This window comes from Pagrus pagrus (genome assembly GCF_965226575.1).
Source record: "Pagrus pagrus genome assembly, chromosome: 16".
In the NCBI taxonomy this organism is placed as follows: Eukaryota; Metazoa; Chordata; class Actinopteri; order Spariformes; family Sparidae; genus Pagrus; species Pagrus pagrus.
This window is the reverse complement of record NC_140200.1, coordinates 10,936,726-10,956,342: the sequence shown is the minus strand read 5'-3', so window position 1 is coordinate 10,956,342 and position 19,617 is coordinate 10,936,726. Positions and strand designations below refer to the sequence as shown.

The following is a 19,617-nucleotide window of genomic DNA, read 5'->3' as shown; positions in this document are numbered from 1 at the left end:
TTCCAAGTTCCCAAATCTTTTTTTTTTTAATTCCTACATGCCAAACTAGCTCCTCGGCATAAATTATGCAAATGTGTGACATGGCGATGTTGGGTAATGTCACAAAGTCACGTAAATTAAAGGTGAGACTACTGAAGAGGCATTTCAGGAGCAGTGTTTTCTGTGGGAGAAAGGAGCTTTCACATGCACAAGAACCTATAAAACACTGAAGATAGGGGAAAAAATGAAAAATCATATGTCTCCTTTAACAGTGATGAGACCATTGTTGACATTTCATCAAATTCATTTATCACAGACTGTGCTGAACACCTCAGAGATTGCAGTTCAGCCATATTCGGTTTGATGCAACTCCCAGCTACGGCCAGCAAATGGTGTCATCTTTCCATTTTTGCTGGAACACGTCACCTATAAAAAACATTACACAGTTTGGACTCAGTACACTGTGTTAGTGTTCTGTTGATTTCGAAACCCAGTTATTTTGTAGCTCTTAAACATCTCCTAAAAACCCTTGATGATCATTTAATAATGGGATAATAGAGGCTCAGGGTGATTGAAAGGTATCTGAACAAGAATAAGGGTTGTGTGTGTCGGTAGAGGCCATAGGTGTAGCACATTGTATCTAATGGTCGCTAATTGGCTTTTAGCCCCCGTTCTAACCTTTTCCATGTGCCTTTACAGAAGAAGTAGAATCACTTTTCTAATTAACTTCCTCCCTCTTTACTCTATACTGACATAGCACATTCCCAAGCCCTTTAAAAAATAATGTCCTCACTAAGTGTAAAGCTAAATTTGTTCCTCCCGAAGATATAAGCAGAAGAGCACACACACACGTAGAAGGGGTGTCCATGGTGTCCGATTATAACCACGCACACTATTTGTGACATCAGTGCCACGAAGGAACTGGACGTTCCCATTATCAGCCCGGCCGTTAAGGGTTCAAGTGAAGTGCATAACTTTTCCATTCACGCACAAACCCTCGCTCACACTGATGCATCTGCAGAGTTTTCTGCGCCAAAGTTGAACACAGAGGGTTTGTTCGTGTGCTGGGTGGTGCAGAGAGAGCTGGCGTTGTGGCAGTTGGGGACCTCCTCTCCACCGGCGAATAGGAAGCTGTTAGTGCTGGTGGGCAGTTCCCAGACCTGCTCTTTATTCCCCGTATGACAGAAATAGATTCCCTACTTTTCCAGCACCGGGTTGAACCCTCAAGTTTGACAGGCAGAGGGAGGGAGAGGAACAGGGAGAGCGCTTCAGACTTGCCAAGTTGCAACGAGTTGCTACAACAGACACATACAAACAATCTTTAATTAAGATAAGCTCATATTGTTTATTTTTACATAATGAAATAAAAATAATATCACAAAGAAACAATCCATACAAAAAAAATCATTCTTGATTGTAAAACTGTTCAGAGCTGAACACTGAACCTGAGGGTTTTCATCGCCTGGTGATCGAACGTCAGCTGATCGTCATGATTTTTTGTTCTCCTTCAGATTAAAAGCACCACGCTACAGTTTGATATGAAACAAAAACATGGCAGCAGTATACTACAATATTAAAAAACAGGTGAATACATCTCCACACTGTTGTGCTTCATTCCTGCCTTTGGTCCAAACATCTGGAGATCACATCTTGAGTCTTGAACACAGACTGTATAATGTAGTATTGCCATATATACACATTTCATTCAGTAGGTCCAGCATCTAGATTGCATATGCAGAACAGGCATGTAGAAAACTAGGACACCAGCTACTGGACTTACCGACACACACATGCACACACACATACACACATTAGATAACAACGTTAAAGCTAAGTGATGGACCATATTCATACAGCGGCCATTTTACTCTGACATCGTGCTAAATTTGAGATTTTTTTTTTAAACGTGGGAAATTGGACAAATCGTTGTCATTTCACCACTTCCTGATTGATCAGCAACTGCAAAGATGATGGATAGTGAAAATATGGACCATATATTATGGTTAAACTATATATTTAATAACTCGTTAGCTAACGTTAGCATTCAACCACTTCTATAACATCAATGTTTGATTACATCCATTGTGTTTGACGTCCAAGCTAAATAATAAATAATTAAATAAATATATCCATTGGGATATGAATACTTTAGAATTAATTTACGCCTTTCCTATTGTATCGTGTAACACTATCAAATAGTTCAATTAGCTAGAGAGTGGATGAATGCTAACATTAGCTAACACATTAGCTATCAAATATGCCGCTTTACCTTGAAATATGGCCATACCTTTGGCAAATTTTCATAATGCATCATCTTTTCAGTTGCTGGTCAATCAGGAAGCGGTGAAATGATAACAGTTTGTCATATTCCCATACGATGCGCTACCTGGAACACCATAGGATAACTTTAGCCCAGCGTTCGAGCTTCGCACCCTGAGGCGTCAGAGGAAAATGGCCACCGTGTAAATATACTCTGTGGCATCTTGAACAAGATGGATGTCAAACTGAGTGTAGAAGCAGAAGATATGTTTAGGATCATTTCACAGTGATGTACAAAGTGGATGCCCTGAGATTTAAAAGAAAAATAACAAAAATGTGCCTTTAAAAATAAGGCGCTTCCTTGCTATTATGAACATGACGATGAAATGTATTGCATCATGTGTATCTTCTATATGTTCCAGAAAGCGAGGCACAGACCTGATCTGCACTCATAAGAAGTGTTTCAGAGAGGTAACTGAGTCACAGTGCATAAGTTGACTGTTGCATCATTAATGTACTTCCTTTACCTACTTCCTTTATTCAAAAGCATAATTCCTGTTTATTGCCCCTTTGGTCTTACTTTTTGCAGTTTCAGCTCTTTCAGCAAGATTGTATTCACAAGGCTAATTGCTGAGATCACACAGGGTTTAGCTCAACTGGTCTGAAAGAGCAAACTATAAACGTATACTTCCCAAACTGTCCGCTGTTTCGTCTCACATTTCCTGGTTTCCCGCCCTACCTTTGGCTTTTATTTCTCCAAATAGCTTTGGGATAATACGGATGAACTGTTGGCTCATTTACAAGACCTCGTTCGCCCTCTCAGACTGTTTTAGCTCCCAGATCTCAGCAACTACCCTGGTGAACACAGAGTTGTCATGATAATGGGGGCAAAACTGCAAAAATATGACTGAACTTGTCACAAACTGAAATGATCCTCTAATACTTCATATTTCCTTGGTCTTTGGCGCACACAATATATACATACACACACGTGGCAAATGATTCTCTCCATCAGTGAATTCATGGACTGCATCTTGACATGTTTGCGTGCGGGTTTGTGTAATGTCTTCGGACTCTTAAAGTACTCAACTGTTACTCACTTTGCAGAACAAAATGTCAACAAACACATCATTTCAAAAGGTTCAGAAAAAAGCTTTTTCATTTTCTTCCAACAATCCAATAAATCAATGAGGTTACTATTTCCATTTTTGGCAGCTGTCACCTTCTCTCTCTTTTCCTTCATTCTTCCTTCCAAAGCTTCTCTCTGTGGGTCCACCTCTCTGGCTTTCTAGCAGTGACCTCCACAGCTCAGGCCTTGGCGCCGTGTTACTTCATCTCCACCCCATCCTCAGCACCTTTATTGCCCAGGGCTGATTTCTTCTTGCTGGGCTCGCGTCCCAGAGCTTCAGCCTCTTCCAAGGTGGTTGTTAGAGGTCTGCCGAGGGTCTCTGGCAACAACATCGTCAGCACTCCGATAATGAAAGCCAGGATTCCCACGATGAGCTACGAAAGGACAAAATCAATTAGTTAAAATTAGTTTTGTTGCCAGGTTACCCTTGTAGATAAACTATGGCAAATAGGAACAAGGTGCAAAGTTGACAGAATTGAGGTGATAACAGGCAATTAAATATTAATATCCGTTGTTCGGAGAGAACATGTATACCTGAGGTAGGTAGACCCAGACATCAGCCAGGTACACACAGAAGGGGGCCACCACGCTGCCAACACGGCACATCATACTGCCACTACCCACGGCCAGAGACCTGGAGGGGGATGAACACAGTCAGCAACATTAAAGAAGATAGATTTCAGTGATGTCAGGGTACAGAGATGAGGCCTGCCATCACCAAAATAAACAAAGAATACTCTGGATAAGCAACATCACTTCATGATTAAAAGATGTATCAGATCCACAGACTGGCTGCACTGTCCATGATTCTTGTTTCACGGCTTTGCAACGTTTCTTTTCAAATCTTTTTTTGACATTAAAGGACACTGAAATGGAGGCTTTAATGTGTCCATAATGATAGTCATGACTGAGAAACTGGCAACCACTTGAGGGGGCAGGAGATCCCAACAACAGTGGTGTTGTAACATGATTGCGATGGTAGGGAGGAGGTGGAAGGCCAAATTTGGTGGTCATCAATAACACCTTTAAGATTAATGCTTTGGGGAAACAAGCTAATTATTCTTTAATTTGAAAAGCTTCTGTGGGTTTACAAAGAGACTAATGTTTACTTTATTTTGACGGTTCTGTTTTGAGGATAAAAGATACAAGAAATATTGGATGGCAAGTTTTCCTTGTTTTCCATAAAAAGGACAAATCACAAACTGTACTTCTTGTTCAGATAGCCTGCGCTCCCGGGAACTGAATGTGTTTAGATTCTGTTTGTTCTTACCTGACGATTGTTGGGTAAAGCTCACAGGTGTACAGGTAGATGAGACCAAAGGCGATAGCGATGGCAAACTTCCCTGTCATGCAGAGAGCGATAGCCAGTATTTCAATGTCCTGTGGAAAGGGAGGGGTAAGCAAAAACTCTGTCATTGTATGAAGAGTCACTTTGGTTTGCTCTCTGGCACATCACTTTGCTCTAAAGGACAACGTTTGTGCATCAGTGTAAGAACCTTGACCCTGAAAAACGATGTCTAGCTGATTTCATATAATAAAACACTCAACCTTTGACCTACAGCCTTTTCATTACACCACTGACTCCATTAATAGTCCAGCTTTAAACAGCAGCAGACTCTCTTGCAGCACTCCATGGATGTGTGAACTGAAGCGTGCGCTGTCTTGATTTGATTCTATATAATCAAATAAGCTGAAGGCATTTTGCTCCGTGATCGTCACTCATTCTTGTACCCTGAGACATGGGAACTGCGTAAGTAAAACAAATATTTTCCAATAGTTCAACATTTTGGGAGATTATATTTGTACAAGTGCACATTGACTTTACAATGTAACTATCAGGAAAGTGAAGCAACTAGGATGGAAGGAAGCGAAGATAAGATAAACTGTTCTTCTCATAATACCGCAGACTGCCAAGCTAGCTGGACCGGGCTGCTTTTGACCTGGCCTGGGTGGATAACAAAAGCATGTGAGGGTCCACTGTATATGCAGTAACTAACCCTGAACACTTAGCCACTGTCAAACTGTATGTTAGAGACTACGGCATGTTTGCGAAGGTTCGATATATTAGTCTAAGTTGTTTATCACAGAAAGTTACACACACTCTGGTGTGCGGCGTGAGCCCGCACGTGAAGTTTCATTAAGTCGTTTCATCCTGCAGCAGTCCGACAGATGGACGACTCTCTGCTCTGCCGTCTACTCGGCCTCCGTGCTGCTCTCTCTCAGCTCACGTTTGGTGACAGCTCCGTTCACAATGGGTTTCAGTGTCACAGGTCATGTTTGCTTGGACATTACGTATCAGCTGCTTGCCAACTCGACCAGAAGCTGTGCTACTTTGGGTCAGAGCTCAAAACACGCGACAGCTGTGAAATGGCAAGACAGCCACCTCGAAAGCTAATGGTTCCAACAGATGGTGTCAGTGCAGGAGTAGCCCTGTATCACAGTTAGTAAGTATGACGCTCTGAATGTGGTTACACATTTAAATGATAACACCCACAGACAACGCTAGAGGTGAAGTATTCAGTGGCACCCAACTGTGAAAATATTCCATTTCAATTAAAAGCTCTGCATTGAAAATAGTACTAAAAAGGTATTTATATATGTCCGTATGTATTTTTTTTTACCTTTATTTAACCAGGAAGTCCCTTGAGATTAACATCTGTTTTTGAGGGAGATCTGGCCATGATAGTATAATCAGGAAATTGTACATAAGTATTAAAAAAGAAAGAAAAATATTAAATGAGGACTATTATATATTAAATTATTAGAGTATAATTACTCATGAATACACATAAAAGCAGGTAGTAGATTTGTAGTAGCTTGAGGTGGAGCTGACCTTTCACTATTTTGTATAGGACTGTAATTATTCATGACTAATTAATCTGACGATTAGCTTGATTAACTGATTGAACACTTGGTTTGTAAAAAATCTGAAAATAGTGAGAAAGATGATCGTGAGAGAGCAAGAAAAAGAAGAGCATTCCTCGGATTCCTTGATGAATAGTTTGCCTGCATTGAACAAGACAGAGTGATCTGTGTGGCATTTTCCCTCTAAAGTGTGACGTGTTTGTCACATATTTTTGCCGTTACGAACTCATATTTGGGATTTTTGCTATGGGTCTGCTAAAAAACATGTTGGAGCCAGTGGTTTTATAACCTCAAAGAAATAATAAACATGAATTATAAGATCATCATAACATAGACCATAAGAATATCAATCCTTTTTAACATATCCACTGTACGTACAGCAGGTACCGCGATGATGAGCATACAAGCGACCCCGGCCAGGAGCAGAGCTGGGGCACAGGTCTTCTTTCTGCCGATCCGGTCCATTGCGAAACAGCCGACCAGATAGGAGGGGAGCTCCACTGCACCTGGAAACAGCCAATCGCAGCAGCTCTCGGTCAGAGGTTGCCGTGACACTGACACACTGGCACTAAGGCACTCTATCTAGGGGACGTAAATAAACCCTCACCTGAGACGTTGGCCTCCCAAATGTGCCCCTACTGTATGAAATAAATAGGAGTTATACATGACCCTACTGGGAAGCACATTAAAGCATAAAGAGGAAAAAATAAAGTAAATGTAGTGTAAATACTGCATATGTGCGCCCAATTGCTCTAATGTAATTTCTAGACATGAATTGACCGAAAGTAGTGTTTATTATCAAAGTGAAAACCGGAAAATTTGCCTTGGAAAACTCCCCTGCTTGCAAAACAGCAGTGCATCAGTTCTCAATTATGTTTAACGAAAAAAAAAAAGTGTATTACGGTACAAATCTCATTTTGCTTATTGGATGAAAAACCACAGGGAAACTATTTAGCTCCCAGATGGCAGCCTGTAGCTTTTTCTTAATTGCACACAGGCTAATGTGACCTGCTGCGTTACCAAAAACAGAGCGGTAAACAAAGCCAAAATACCTCACTGCCTCTCCCGTGACATAATATTCTTCTTACTGATACAAAGCAGGGGACGAATACACTGTTTTATAGTTTACGGCACGAGCGCCGCTAACAGAGCCTTGACTTAAAGCTGACGGTTTGAAATAGGACAGCTTGGTAAACGGGGCTGGACTATCTAAGAGGCCTGTGTGTTTACACGGGAAGAGATCTGTCATTAGATTACACAGGCGACCTGAAAAACTCCCCAGCCTCACTCTCACACGCACACACACTCACACTGAAACAGATATAACTTATAAAGAAAAGCACAGACCTAAACCCTGACTGCATTCAAGCCTCTAAGAAGTAGCAGCTGTCAACAGCCACCTAAGCAGGACGTTGTTGTTCCAAGTGCAATATTGTTACCACTACTGTGGGAGAGGTTTGAGGAGGGTTTACTGACTTAATGATATTTGATTCTGTATAACGTAGGACATGCTGTAATAATTTCAGACTTCAGCAGTAGCCTGGGAACCAGACGAATCTGCCCAGCTCGTGTTTCATTTTGCTCTGCCAGATCTGTCTGGCCCCAATCCCGGCCTTCGTCGGGCCAATCGTAGCGGTTTGTCTAATATGAGGCGATATGATGACGACTCACACAGGAGCACAAGTCGAAAGTCACGCGTCACATGTTTCCCTGCTCTGATTGGTTTAGGGCTGGGCGATATGACCTTAAACTAATATCACAATATCTTTAGGACATATCGCGATACACGATATATACCTCGATATTTTTGAAGCTCCTCAAAAGCACATTTTCGACAGGGCAGCCATTTTTTTCATTCTTGAAAACAGACCGAGAACCAACCCGTTTTGCGTGTGTCACTCTGATTGGTCGTAGGTCATGCGCGTTCACACTCATCAGCCAATCACTTACCAGCGAGGAAGAGGTTAATGTACTGGTTTCCTCCGAGGTTGACAGAGCCTAAAGAGAAGACGTAGTAGCCCAGGCTGCCGATGAACCAGATGGCCCACACTGTGCACGTGCGTCCCGCCATCCTCCAGCTGCCGAACAGATCCAGGATGGACAGCTTCTTTTCAGGCTGAGGCGGCCGCTCCTCTCCCCCTTCCAGCAGAGCTCTGCCGTTCTCTACCTCCTCTGGCTCCAGGAGGTCCTCCACCTTCAGCCTGTAATCAAGGCCATTGAAGCGGGCTATCGACTCCAGCAGGGTTTCAGCTTCCTTGTAATGGCCCTTGGCGATCAAGTAAAACGGCGTCTCGGGGAACTTCCAGCAGAAGAGCAGGAAGGGCGCGGTGCATGTGGAGAGGATGATCTGGTAGATCCACCAGACCCGCACCAGGTAACCGGTCAGAGCCACCACCATGATGCCGACGGCAAAGGCAGCGTGCACGTGCATGGAGGTCCACGTGCGCACCTTGATGCCGGTGAACTCTGTGACATAGACAAACACGACCACGAGGTAGCCACTGGAGACCTGAAGAAGGAGAGGATGGTGGATAAAGGAGGAAAATGGAAGGAGGATTGGGAGATAAAATGAGGAGAAGAGAAAGGGATGAAGAGAGGAGGGGAGGACAGAATTGCTAAATATACTAAATACAGTATATAACAGTCTACTTTACTTGGTAATTTCGAGGTAATCAGTTTCCTCGATTTTCAAGTAGTCACATTTCGTGTAGTTTTGAGGAATTTTACTGTTTTTTTCCATTTTCTCTGAGTCAGGAGCTGATACATTTCTTAGGACAGGCCTTTTTTATGCGTTTGGTGTAGTCTGAATTAATGTCAAACATCAATATTAGACTATCTTATAGCGTAATCGTGATTCCTACAATTTAATATCTGGCAAAATGACTTTACCGTAAAAGAATTAAGGAAACCTATTACGTACTTTACTTGGTAATCCTGAGGTTTAGCGGTTTCCTGAGTGACTTTACTTAAAAAAAAATACTATTTTTAAGTTGTAATAACTCTGTAGCTCATAAGACTTAATGTATATTCTGAAATCTGTTTCCTGATCTTTTCAAAGTAAAGCCCTAACCCAGGAATTGAACAAAACTAAGTGAGTAAACTCAATGGAGGGTGAAGAGGGCCCCTTTTTTGAAGCTCTGTCTGGGGGGAAACCCCGTTTTCAAACATTAGCCACCATGTGCTGCTGGTCATACCAGACCAAGTCAGACTGCAGCAGCAGAACCCCTGAGTGTACTGAACTGAGCAAAGGGGAGTTTTATCACTTATTCTGAATTCAAGTCTTTATTCATGAAACAATGTGTCCTTTTGTCATTTAAAAGTTACATAATCTTACTTTGAAAATTGGGATTACTGCTCGCTCCAGTTGTTCCTGCTGATCAAATCTTTTCCATTTGCACACATATACACCCCATAATGTGCAGTTTTACGTTGCTCTTTAAGTAAACGTGTTATCGTCAGATCTCCGTGTAACATAATGTGAGTCCCTGCTCCTCAGACTAAATCTGCACTTTGCTGTGGCTTTGCAGTATGAATGTACCCTATGTGAGAGTCTGGTTCTATGTGAAAAACAACAGCTGTAGCTCTAGTGGACTGGGGGGGGATGGGAGAAGACGGAGAGGAGGGAAACAGTGGACTGACTGTAGGGGCTTTCTGCCATGCTGTCTTATAATGACTCCCTTCCTTTGCCTTGTAAACATGTTATTTAATGCAAATGCTCTACGAGCTACTCTGTGCACAAAAATGAATATACCTTCTAATGACACTCTGTTACTTAACCTACTCAACTGGTGTTTATCTCATGAATCCCTTGTCTTTACCTGCTTATAAACATGGTGGTCTGGGAATTTCAGAGCGCTTCTCTACCTGACCTCTATCAGTATGCGATCTGATTTAACTTGTGAGACGCAATCCAGTGACATCTTACACTGATTCTGATGAAAAATGTGAGCATGTATTGCGTAATTTCTGCTAATTTCCTGCATTACCTTGTTTAATATAAATTTAACTATATTACTACGATATCAAACAGTTGCTAGTCAACCATTTTTTCTTTTCAAAGTAAATATTTAACTTTAACAAAACCAGAATATAACCAGAAATACAGTTACTGCATATTTTTATTATACACAGCTGGGGCAGACATCTTGCTTTGGTTTGAATGTTGGCTTGGCTGCGATGTGAATAATAGGAGGACTCTTATTACATTAGAACATTAACGATTGGCTGAGAGATTGTTTTATAGAAAAACAACTACAATGAACCTTAAGGAGCATATTTGTTTACAAGCAGACAGTAAGGTGCCTCCCTTGTCCCATACTGGACAAGTGTTAATAACAGAGACAGACTGACAATGCTGTTATCGTCAGCATTTTCTTTTTTTCTTTTTTTCTTCATTTTCATATGATCTCACTGATTATATAAATTCGTTCCACATCATTCATGGATACAGGATACATGACACACTGAACTCACCATGGCGAGGAGGAAGCGAAGCACGATAAATATATAGTAGTTTCCAGAGAAGGCGACAGACACCCCGAGAATAAACTGACAGAGGCTGGTGAACATCATGATCCTCACACGGCCGACTCTGCAGGAGAGACACACCAAGGCAGGTAGAGAAAGAGACAACAAGTGCATGGTCAGGTCTGAAATGCATCGTCGTCGTTTTGTTGAGACTTTCAGCTACATGCTATGAGAATAGTATCACTTTACGAACAGTATAATGTGGGCAATTATCACTTTTTTTTCAAAAACTGGGCCAATTTTCTGTGGATCACACTGAGCTTGAATGGTAAAAATTATAATATTCCCTGAAGCGTTGTGTCATGACCCCTTCTCTTCATATCTTACAGATTTGCAAGGGAGCAGGTGTGCAAGGTCTAACACCAATATTCTTAAGTGGTTATGTGTTTGGAGCAGTGGCTCTCAAAGTGGGGTCATTCAGGGGCCCTTGAGGAGGGTCCAGGGGTCCGCAGCATAAAGGGGAATCATTTATTTTCACTATAAATCCATTTGTAAGTAACACAGCTGGCAGAATGTCTGATTACTTTGGTGATAAAACATCACCCTGGGACAAAATCTTATCAAATGTGGGTCTGTGGTGTAATTTGTGTCAGTTTGGGAGTCCTTGACACAGATTTGGAGCATAACAAACATGGGACTGCACTTTGCCCTCAACATTAAAGGGATGCTCCGCAGCCCCTTTGCCTGCTCGACGTAACTCACAGCCGCCAACAAACAAAACTTGACCTCACAGTGTGGGGCCATGGGGACCAAAAGGCATTCAGCCACTAGTCATGTGGATAAAAAGCATAAGACCAGATGATGATTAACTCATCCACATTAACCATCAGCACTTAATCTTTATCTTCTGTTAATGGGATCTGTTTTATAAGACATGTTGGCCAGACATGAAAGAGAGAGTACCCCCCACTCTGACTTTATCAGACTAAAGTCCTGCGTCTAAACGCTGACCACTTCAGTCTTGGCTGAACAGCTGGCTGCTGTTTGGTCAGGTCAGCTGTTCCATCTAAAGTGTGCCCAGGAACCTGCTGTCATCACGTCTTTCAACCAACAGTCCCATCATCCACACCAGTGATCCACTTTGTCACTTTCATTATCCCTTTCCCACAAACTTATGCGTAGAGAGCTGTGGGAGAGGCGTTTCCTGGTTTTACAGGCTGCATTACAGTAAAGTGATGTACTTAGACTGTTGTCCTTCTAATACTATTTATATTGTGATGTTTGTTTTAATGAAGTGCTTTTAAGAACATTTAAAAACATCAATATATTCTGTAATATTATTTTAAGGCTATGTTCAAACTGTCCTGTTGAAAGCACCCGCCCCCTCCTCCACCCCCCTGCTTACCTGTCAGCAACGTCCCCAAACACCAGCGCTCCGATCAGCACCCCAAGCATGAAGGTGGGCTGGCACAGCTTGGCCAGCCACTCTCTCTCACACACCAAGTCCCAGTCCGTCACTATGCTCTGATAAACTTCAGTGTGGTCATAAAAAAAGTTCTTGTCGCAGGCTCTCGCGGTTTTGTTGCCATCAAAGTCGTACGTAAAGCCCTTCGGGTCGATTCGCAGGGCGCTGTGGCACCGGCCCAGCTCCCACTGATCTCCCTCAGCCGTCCTCACCACCAGGGGCCTGGTCTTTGACTTGAAGTCCGGCAGGACGTCTTCCAGACTATATCCCGACAGGTTACCGTACAGGACATCTGTGACGTTGTCGGGCACGCCGCACACAAAGTTTGGTGTCTCCACTAAGAAAACGGAGGCCAGGTATTGGATCCCGCAGGCTACAGCCTGGAGCACCGCTGCAAAGTACAGACATGCCTGATATCTGGAGAGAGAAAATGCATTAAAATATGCTGACAGCAGAGCTGAGGAAGAGGTGATGAGTAATTTAGCACATTTTTTTTTTAGGTCTGCCATTAAACAGATGCATTAAGGTCATCTTAGCAACTCATCTAATGAGTGTGTGCTCTTTGTAGGTGTTACAGTAACTGGTTAAAAAAACAAGTAAACACCACAAACAGCTTAAGATTTAATAAAGATTTTTACTTAATTTAAAGGTTCAATATGTAAGAATTGGCCACTTGTGAAATTCATACTAAAAACAAACACCACAGTAACTGCTAACTGCTGCGAACTGCCGCTTGTTAGCTCAGTTAGCCGGGCAACTAGTGGTTCAGACTGGGAGCTCGGGGACCAGGGGAGTGTTGGTGTTTACACCTATAGGATTATAGGGGATAGCAAGTTAGCATGCTAACTTTAGTAGATATCTTTATATCTGATACAGACGTCATAATGTCATAGTTGGACTATGCTAAAGACAAGTTGAATTATCTCTTGATCTTTACATATGATACATTTTCTTTTTTATCTTGATATTCTAATCTCAATTGTTCTTTAAAGCCAAAACAACACAGGGCTTCAACACGGGGTTACGTTTTGATGTGAAAAAATCCTCATCACAATTTCCCAGAGCCCAAAGTGATGTCTTAAAAGTTAATCTTTTGTCCAATCAGCTGCCCAAAACCCTTAATTTACAGTCATGAATGACAAAAAAAAGGGGGGAAAAAAGCAGTAAACATCTAAGAGGATGGAAACCAGCCAATGTTTGACATCTTTGCTTGGAAAATGACTAAAACCTTTGATTGATGTTCAAAATAGTTGGCAACTCGTTTTCTTTTGATCTATTAATCGGCTAATCTACAAACATGTTTTGTACAAGAGGACAAACAGCACACCAAACACATAAACTGGGAGTGCTTTCTGGGAGTACAGTTAAATGGATTCAGCACTTATTGTTACTTTAAACAGGAGAATTTGAAACATTTGCTGAAAGTTACATTCTGGCATTTTAATCTTTCCAGCACACTTTAATTGTAAAAAATAAAAATACAATTAAAAAAATAAAAATATCTTATTGTGTGTGTAATTCTAATCATTGTAATTCTTAGTTATTTTTCACAAATTACACACATGTTCCTCTAACTGAAGACAAACCCCTCAATGAGCACTGACATGTTGTAGAAAAATCATGTAAACGTGTCCACAAGCACCGTGCACAACTTCTGTAACAGGATGAGCTCTGTTGGCGTTTTTAGCGTTTGTTCGTAATAAAAATGTTATAAAAATAACATCAGGAGTTGAGAAAGTTACTTCCCTACAGCTACCCAAGTGGCTGCTGATACCCCGAGGCAAGCAACAAACAGCAGCTTAATGAGTGTTCAGGAAACACGCACATGCTTCTGATACCTTTTGAAATGTCCGAGCTCGTCGAAAATCCTCTCTACGGTCATTTTTCCTGACGGTCAGTTTGTGCGTCGAGGCTCCCGGTGCGTCTGTCTCTCTCTGTCCGGGGCGGCCGGCGGGTCCTGAACGCTTCAGCACCAAATAGTAACGGAGGCTTTCACGGAGCCGAGTGAGGGTGGGAGGGGCGCACACACTCAGACAAACCCCCCCCCCCACACACACACACACAGCAGGGAAACTCTCTGGAGAGGATGATGTCCCTGAACGTTACACAGACAACTGTAAACAAGTTTGTAAACATGTAAATTGAATATTTGTTTTTTAAAAGCTGTGTCTGTTGCTGTGATTTCTGTTTGTTTGATTCTGTCTTTGAACGCATCAGTTCACCTCTTTGAATAAAATGGATGTAATTGTTATTGTTTCCTATCTAGACACAGTGAATGGGCCCTTACATCACACATTCTCAGGCAGTGAAGCAATCATGAGTGTTTTCTCAGGTCACTGTGATTGAATACAGGCCAATTAAAGCCACTGTGGTCTGTTGAGAGCTTTAACTGATACACAGTTTTCTTTGGATAAACTCTGACAGAGCTCTGTTACAGCGGTGCCAAACTGTTTATTCCGCTGTAAATATCCTGCCCGTGCAAAACATCCACAGGGCTACCACCGGGCCTCTCTCACCATGGAGCCATATTTCTAAGGTTGTAACCCCTGTCAGGGCCCATAGAACAAACAGCTGCCGGTGTTTACAACTTAAGCATAGTGATAATGTGCTGGTGAGTTCATAATCGTCACAAGGTTTAACATGGTTGACCGCGCTTTTCAGTGACCAACAGGACTGGACCATGAAGAATATGAATGATATTTTAAATTTGGTTAATGCTTCTTGTTGCTGTGAGGACTTTTTTCACAGCTGCTGTTTTTCCAGTGGCTTTACGTGCGATGTGGGCATAATCGAACTCCTTCTGTTGTCAGTTATTTAGCTCATAAAGTGACTAACCGTTTAGTTTAGTCTGTAAAACATCAGAAAAGAGTAAGCAAGAGACGGCCATCGCAGTATGAACAGCTTGTTTTGACTGACTTATAATCCAAACTACAAAATATTCAGCTTACTCTGAATCAAGACAGGGAAAAGCAGGATATTGTTATATTTAATAAGCTATGTCACGATTAAAGAAGACATATTATGCTTATTATGTGACATTCAAACACATCAGCTTTTTTAGCTCCTGTCTCTTTAAGGCTTCCCCTCCTGAATACCCAGTTTGCTCTGATTGGTCAGTTTCCACACGCCTGAGCCAGCACCGCTACCCGCGTCTACGGTTGGCTCCGTTGCGCTTTCAGCTTCTAGTTAGCTTCACTTCTACCGTGAATACAGGCATAAATTATGCAAATGCGTGACATGGTGGTGCACTGTGATGTCGAGAAGTCACAAAATTAAAGGCGGGACTACTGACGAGGCGTTTCAGGAGCAGTGTTTTCCATGAGAGAGGGGAGCTCCCGTTGGCGTGGACCTGAGACACTTTTCATTGTCGATTAATCTGCTGAGTAACTGTTCTAAAAAATGTCAGAAAATGGTGTAAAATGTTAATCAGTGTTCCCCAAAGCCTGAGATGACGTCGTCACATGTCTTGTTTTGTCAAAAATATTCAGTTTTCTGTCACAGAGGAGAAGGAAATGACAAAATATTCACATTTAGTGAGTGTGCATCTTTCATTTGTGTTTTAATTTTGAGCCAAAGACACAGTCAACCTTAACTGTCTTCACTACTTTTTTTTCGCTATGACTCACTCTTGTGTGAACCCAGATATTAGACACACATCCCAAATAAAGACCACAGGCTAATTCATGACCTCTCTGAGTCTCCGCTGCTACAAGTGCACCTATTGGGGGCTTCGATTAATAATTGATACGCGCAGTATTTGTGGCTGTATTGACTTACTGCACCTTGTCGTGGCTGGATCCATCAGGACTACAACAACAAACTATGAATGTTTGCTTTTGCCATCGCTCACACTCGCCATCTGCTCCGCTTGCTGTGATGGGAACATTCAAACAGCAGAGGTTTAATTAGACACGGGTAATTTATGCAGACGGAAAAAATGATAAACAGTGCGGGCTGTGGAATTAATAAAATGTCTCCTTTGCGATATTTAATGATTTAAATGTAACATTTGAACAACAACAAATCATTTACACATCATGCAAATGATTTTTTTGATTACATGTTAATGAGACTCTGGTTTGATTTCCATAACAAACAACCACTCAGAGGATCATCAGTCTTTTTATATATCGTAACTTCCTCCAACAATATGTAGGCTTATCAGTAATTGTATCTATTTAGGAGCGTGTGCTGCAGACGGTGGCCTCCTGACCACTGGAGTTTGATCCACTTTGTGCAGAGCTGCTGACTTAAATCTCGTTCTCTCACCTCCCTTTGACCTGTCAGCTCTAGTTTGCTGTCCACAACCTGACTTGTTTACAAAGGTATTGAGAGGAAGCTGATAAAACTTGGGGTCATGAGTCAGTGGGGGGGTGAAAGGTGCCCGTCCTTGTTGAGGGGTGAACGGTTGTGCAAGAAGAAAAAGCCTCAGATGTGTGTCATTACTCTGGAGTTACTGAATCAGTATGCGAGGTTTCCCCCCCACACACACACAAAACTTTCTTTATTAGCACCAAAAAACAGTAGAGCAACTTTGTACGAGCCAGAGGAGACGACGTTCATTCACCGTGAGTCCTTTTAGAGTTCAAATAAAATGGGCTTCCTTTAAAAGTCTTGGAAGCTTTTTTTTATTCTTCACATCTTCAATTAAAGTGCCACGCTGAATTTAAAGTTGTCCACCGATCGCCTTTCTCTCCCACAAGATTACATAAAATATTCTAAGATACTTCACCCTCTGTGTAAAATGCTTCAAAGATCAAGGGACATTGTCTCACCATTTTTTTTACGATGTGAGGCGTCGCTTATTTGATTTGAAGGGAGTTTCCCCCGTGACCCTGCAATTGCGCTATTTGGGGTAGAGTGGAGGACAGGCATGAAGCCCAGACCGTCTCTATATCCACCAGAAAATTGCTGTTACGATCATGGAAATCTGTGAAGCCCCCCAACATTTGACATGTGGCTGAAGGAATTAGGGGACGTTTTAGATTCACTGTGTCAAACAGAGAAGGACTTTTTCAGAAAATCAGGCAACCTGTCCTGAAAAAGTTGAATGAATGGTTAATGATCTGGCAGATTTAACACAGATGTAAGTCTTAGTTTCATATGTTGATACCCTGTAACCTCTCAATGGTCTCGTGTTTGTTTGAGTCACTGCGTATATTGTATTTATTCATATGTTTGTATGTTTGTTCTGTTGTCTTTCTATATCGCTTTCCACAGACGTTTTGCAAAAATAATGCCATGCTGTTTGAGTTCAGCAGTAAAGCGATAAATGCAGCTCATTTTGATCTGTGGGTGGAACTTACAGTACCAACATCACATCAGATATATCAATCATGCATACAAATACAAATAGAAAATACATTAGTACCCATTTTTTGTATTTATAAAGTTTTGCATATCTGTCTAAAATAAGTTTCAATGATTGAAGAGGTTTAGTCTAACTCTCAAAACCTTCAAGGGTATTCTTTCACATTATTATTAAAACATTTATTTAGAATACTACAATCCTTTTCCCACTGTAAAGTATTCATGAGAGACCAAAAGAAGTTTGCTGCAGGAGGTGCACGGCAGTCTGAAGCCTTTCTGGTGTTACTGCAGGCTCATTCCACAATAACTCTGATAAAATTGTGCCAAGAGCTTCTTTAAAAACTTCAGAAAACCTGTGGGAAAAGCATAAAAATAACAGTTTCTGTTTACCAGTTTACCGACTAATACAATTCCACTTTTGTGGTATAAAATACCCTGATTATTCCAAATAAAGTATCTGCGAGGACTGAAATCATGCATTACTCTGGTTCTGAGTGACCATTCATTTTTAAAAATCGGACTTTGTGAACCCGTGTGTGTGTGTGTGTGTGTGTGTGTGTGTGTGGTATTTCGAGGCCCCGACCGAAAGCAAACACACACCGACACTCACCTGCTCCTGTCACAACTGGCTGCTTCCCACCGAGCGAGGGTTGTCTCCAGCCAGACAAAGTAAGGCCTTTATTTTACTGAGCAGATTAGCCTATTTCAGTCCAGTTTAATCTAGTTGTACTCGGTCCGTTGGGAAACCTGCATACGCCGCAGCACGTATCAGAGGACCTGCTGTTTGTTTACAAGATAAGGTCAAGTAAATCCCACCTGCCAGCACTCTTTATCTTGAATTTTATGGAGCCAAAACCGAATTTTCCTATCTGTAAACCCCTCACCTCACCTCATCTTTTTATAGCCTTTAATCACACGTGCACAGTTACTGTGTGAACAAACGGCTTTACACATTTCTTCTTGTAGTCTCGGTGTTAATTATCCTGTTGCTCTGCCTCACTCTTTATTCCCAGGAGGCTCAGTTTACTCTTTGTCCTCAGCCTCGTTATGTCACAGCGAAGGTTTTTCTAGCAATTTGATTTGTTGTCATCAAAATCAAACAGTGGCTCGTTTCCAAGTAGCACACTGCCTGTGATGGTATCAGCTAGTGGTAGGCCTCTGTTTGACCTTTGCGTTGCCACAACTAACGATTGTTTTCATGAATAATTGATTTAGTCCGTAGTCAAGTCTTCAGATTGCTTTTTTGGCCCGACAAATAGTCCAAAACCCAAAGACTCCTCATTTACTATCAAACATGAGGGGGGGGAAAAAGTGGAACTCACAAATTTTGCTTGAAAAATGACCCAAACAAACAATTAACCGACCATCAAAACGGTCGGCTATTCATTTTCTGTCATCGACTTATGGCTGCAGCCCTACTGCTCAAACAAGGAGGAGCCAGCGGATCAAGTGAACATGACCTGTGCTCACTGGAACTTATTTTGGGCTGAGGAGAGAAGAAAGGGAAAAAAGAAACAGCCCGCCGGACACGAATGCATTCCATGTGGCAGTGGATTTGGGCCAAATCCCGACAAATCATTACAATATGTGTAATAGCGTCGACGGAAAGAGAAAAACTCTCCTGTGTTCAATCTGAAAAAAGCCACAACAGAGACCTTTTTTTTTTCCCTTTCTTTTTGCATGTGATACACAACATGTGTCTGACAATGTGAGTCATTTTGGGCATGTTTTTGAGAAGAAAAGTTGGATTTATTTGTGTGGAGGCGCAGAGGAAGCACATGTTGCCACGCGCTGCATTGTAAAGACACGCAGAACAGGAGCTGTGAGATATTTCCTGATTTATCCTATCAGTTCACTCTTTCTGGATCCTCTCGTTGCTTCCAGCACCGTCACCAGTTTGACCTACATCACATCAGGCATTCACACGCTCACTTCATGATGTGATCCGTTCCATATGGAGGCCATCAGAAAATCAAGACTGACCACAGGATGGCAGTAGAGATCGTCTACATGTCTGAGTTCAATCTCATTATAGCTCGAAGCACTAAACTTCTGTTAGTGTAAACGACAATAAACTACATAAACTGTACACACGCTATTAAATTGATTCCTACACCTTCTGAAACTTAAATTACTGTACAAG

The 19,617-nt window shown here is 41.9% G+C and overlaps 1 protein-coding gene across 1 annotated transcript; it reads right to left on the bottom strand.

Moving 5' to 3' along the window:
* Positions 1-1,304: 1,304 nt before the first annotated feature.
* slc22a16 (solute carrier family 22 member 16) lies at positions 1,305-14,249 on the bottom strand. The gene is made up of 8 exons (XM_084378105.1): positions 14,003-14,249; positions 12,105-12,581; positions 10,706-10,823; positions 8,183-8,741; positions 6,611-6,738; positions 4,638-4,747; positions 3,902-4,001; positions 1,305-3,741 (listed from the first exon to the last, which is right to left on the bottom strand). Exons 1-8 carry the CDS (start codon positions 14,044-14,046, stop codon positions 3,565-3,567), a joined length of 1,713 nt encoding a protein of 570 aa, XP_084234231.1. The 5' UTR covers positions 14,047-14,249; the 3' UTR covers positions 1,305-3,564.
* Positions 14,250-19,617: the final 5,368 nt, after the last annotated feature.

What these genes read in the sequence shown, in the direction of transcription:
- slc22a16 (XM_084378105.1), bottom strand. Translation starts at nt 14,046, where the DNA reads ATGACCGTAGAGAGGATTTTCGACGAGCTCGGACATTTCAAAAG. An exon ending in TCATCATCGCGGTACCTGCT is followed by an intron (nt 4,748 to 6,610) that starts GTACGTACAGTG and finishes CCCTTTCCACAG; the next exon opens with GACATTGAAATACTGGCTAT. An exon ending in CTTTACCCAACAATCGTCAG is followed by an intron (nt 4,002 to 4,637) that starts GTAAGAACAAAC and finishes ATCCCCCTCCAG; the next exon opens with GTCTCTGGCCGTGGGTAGTG.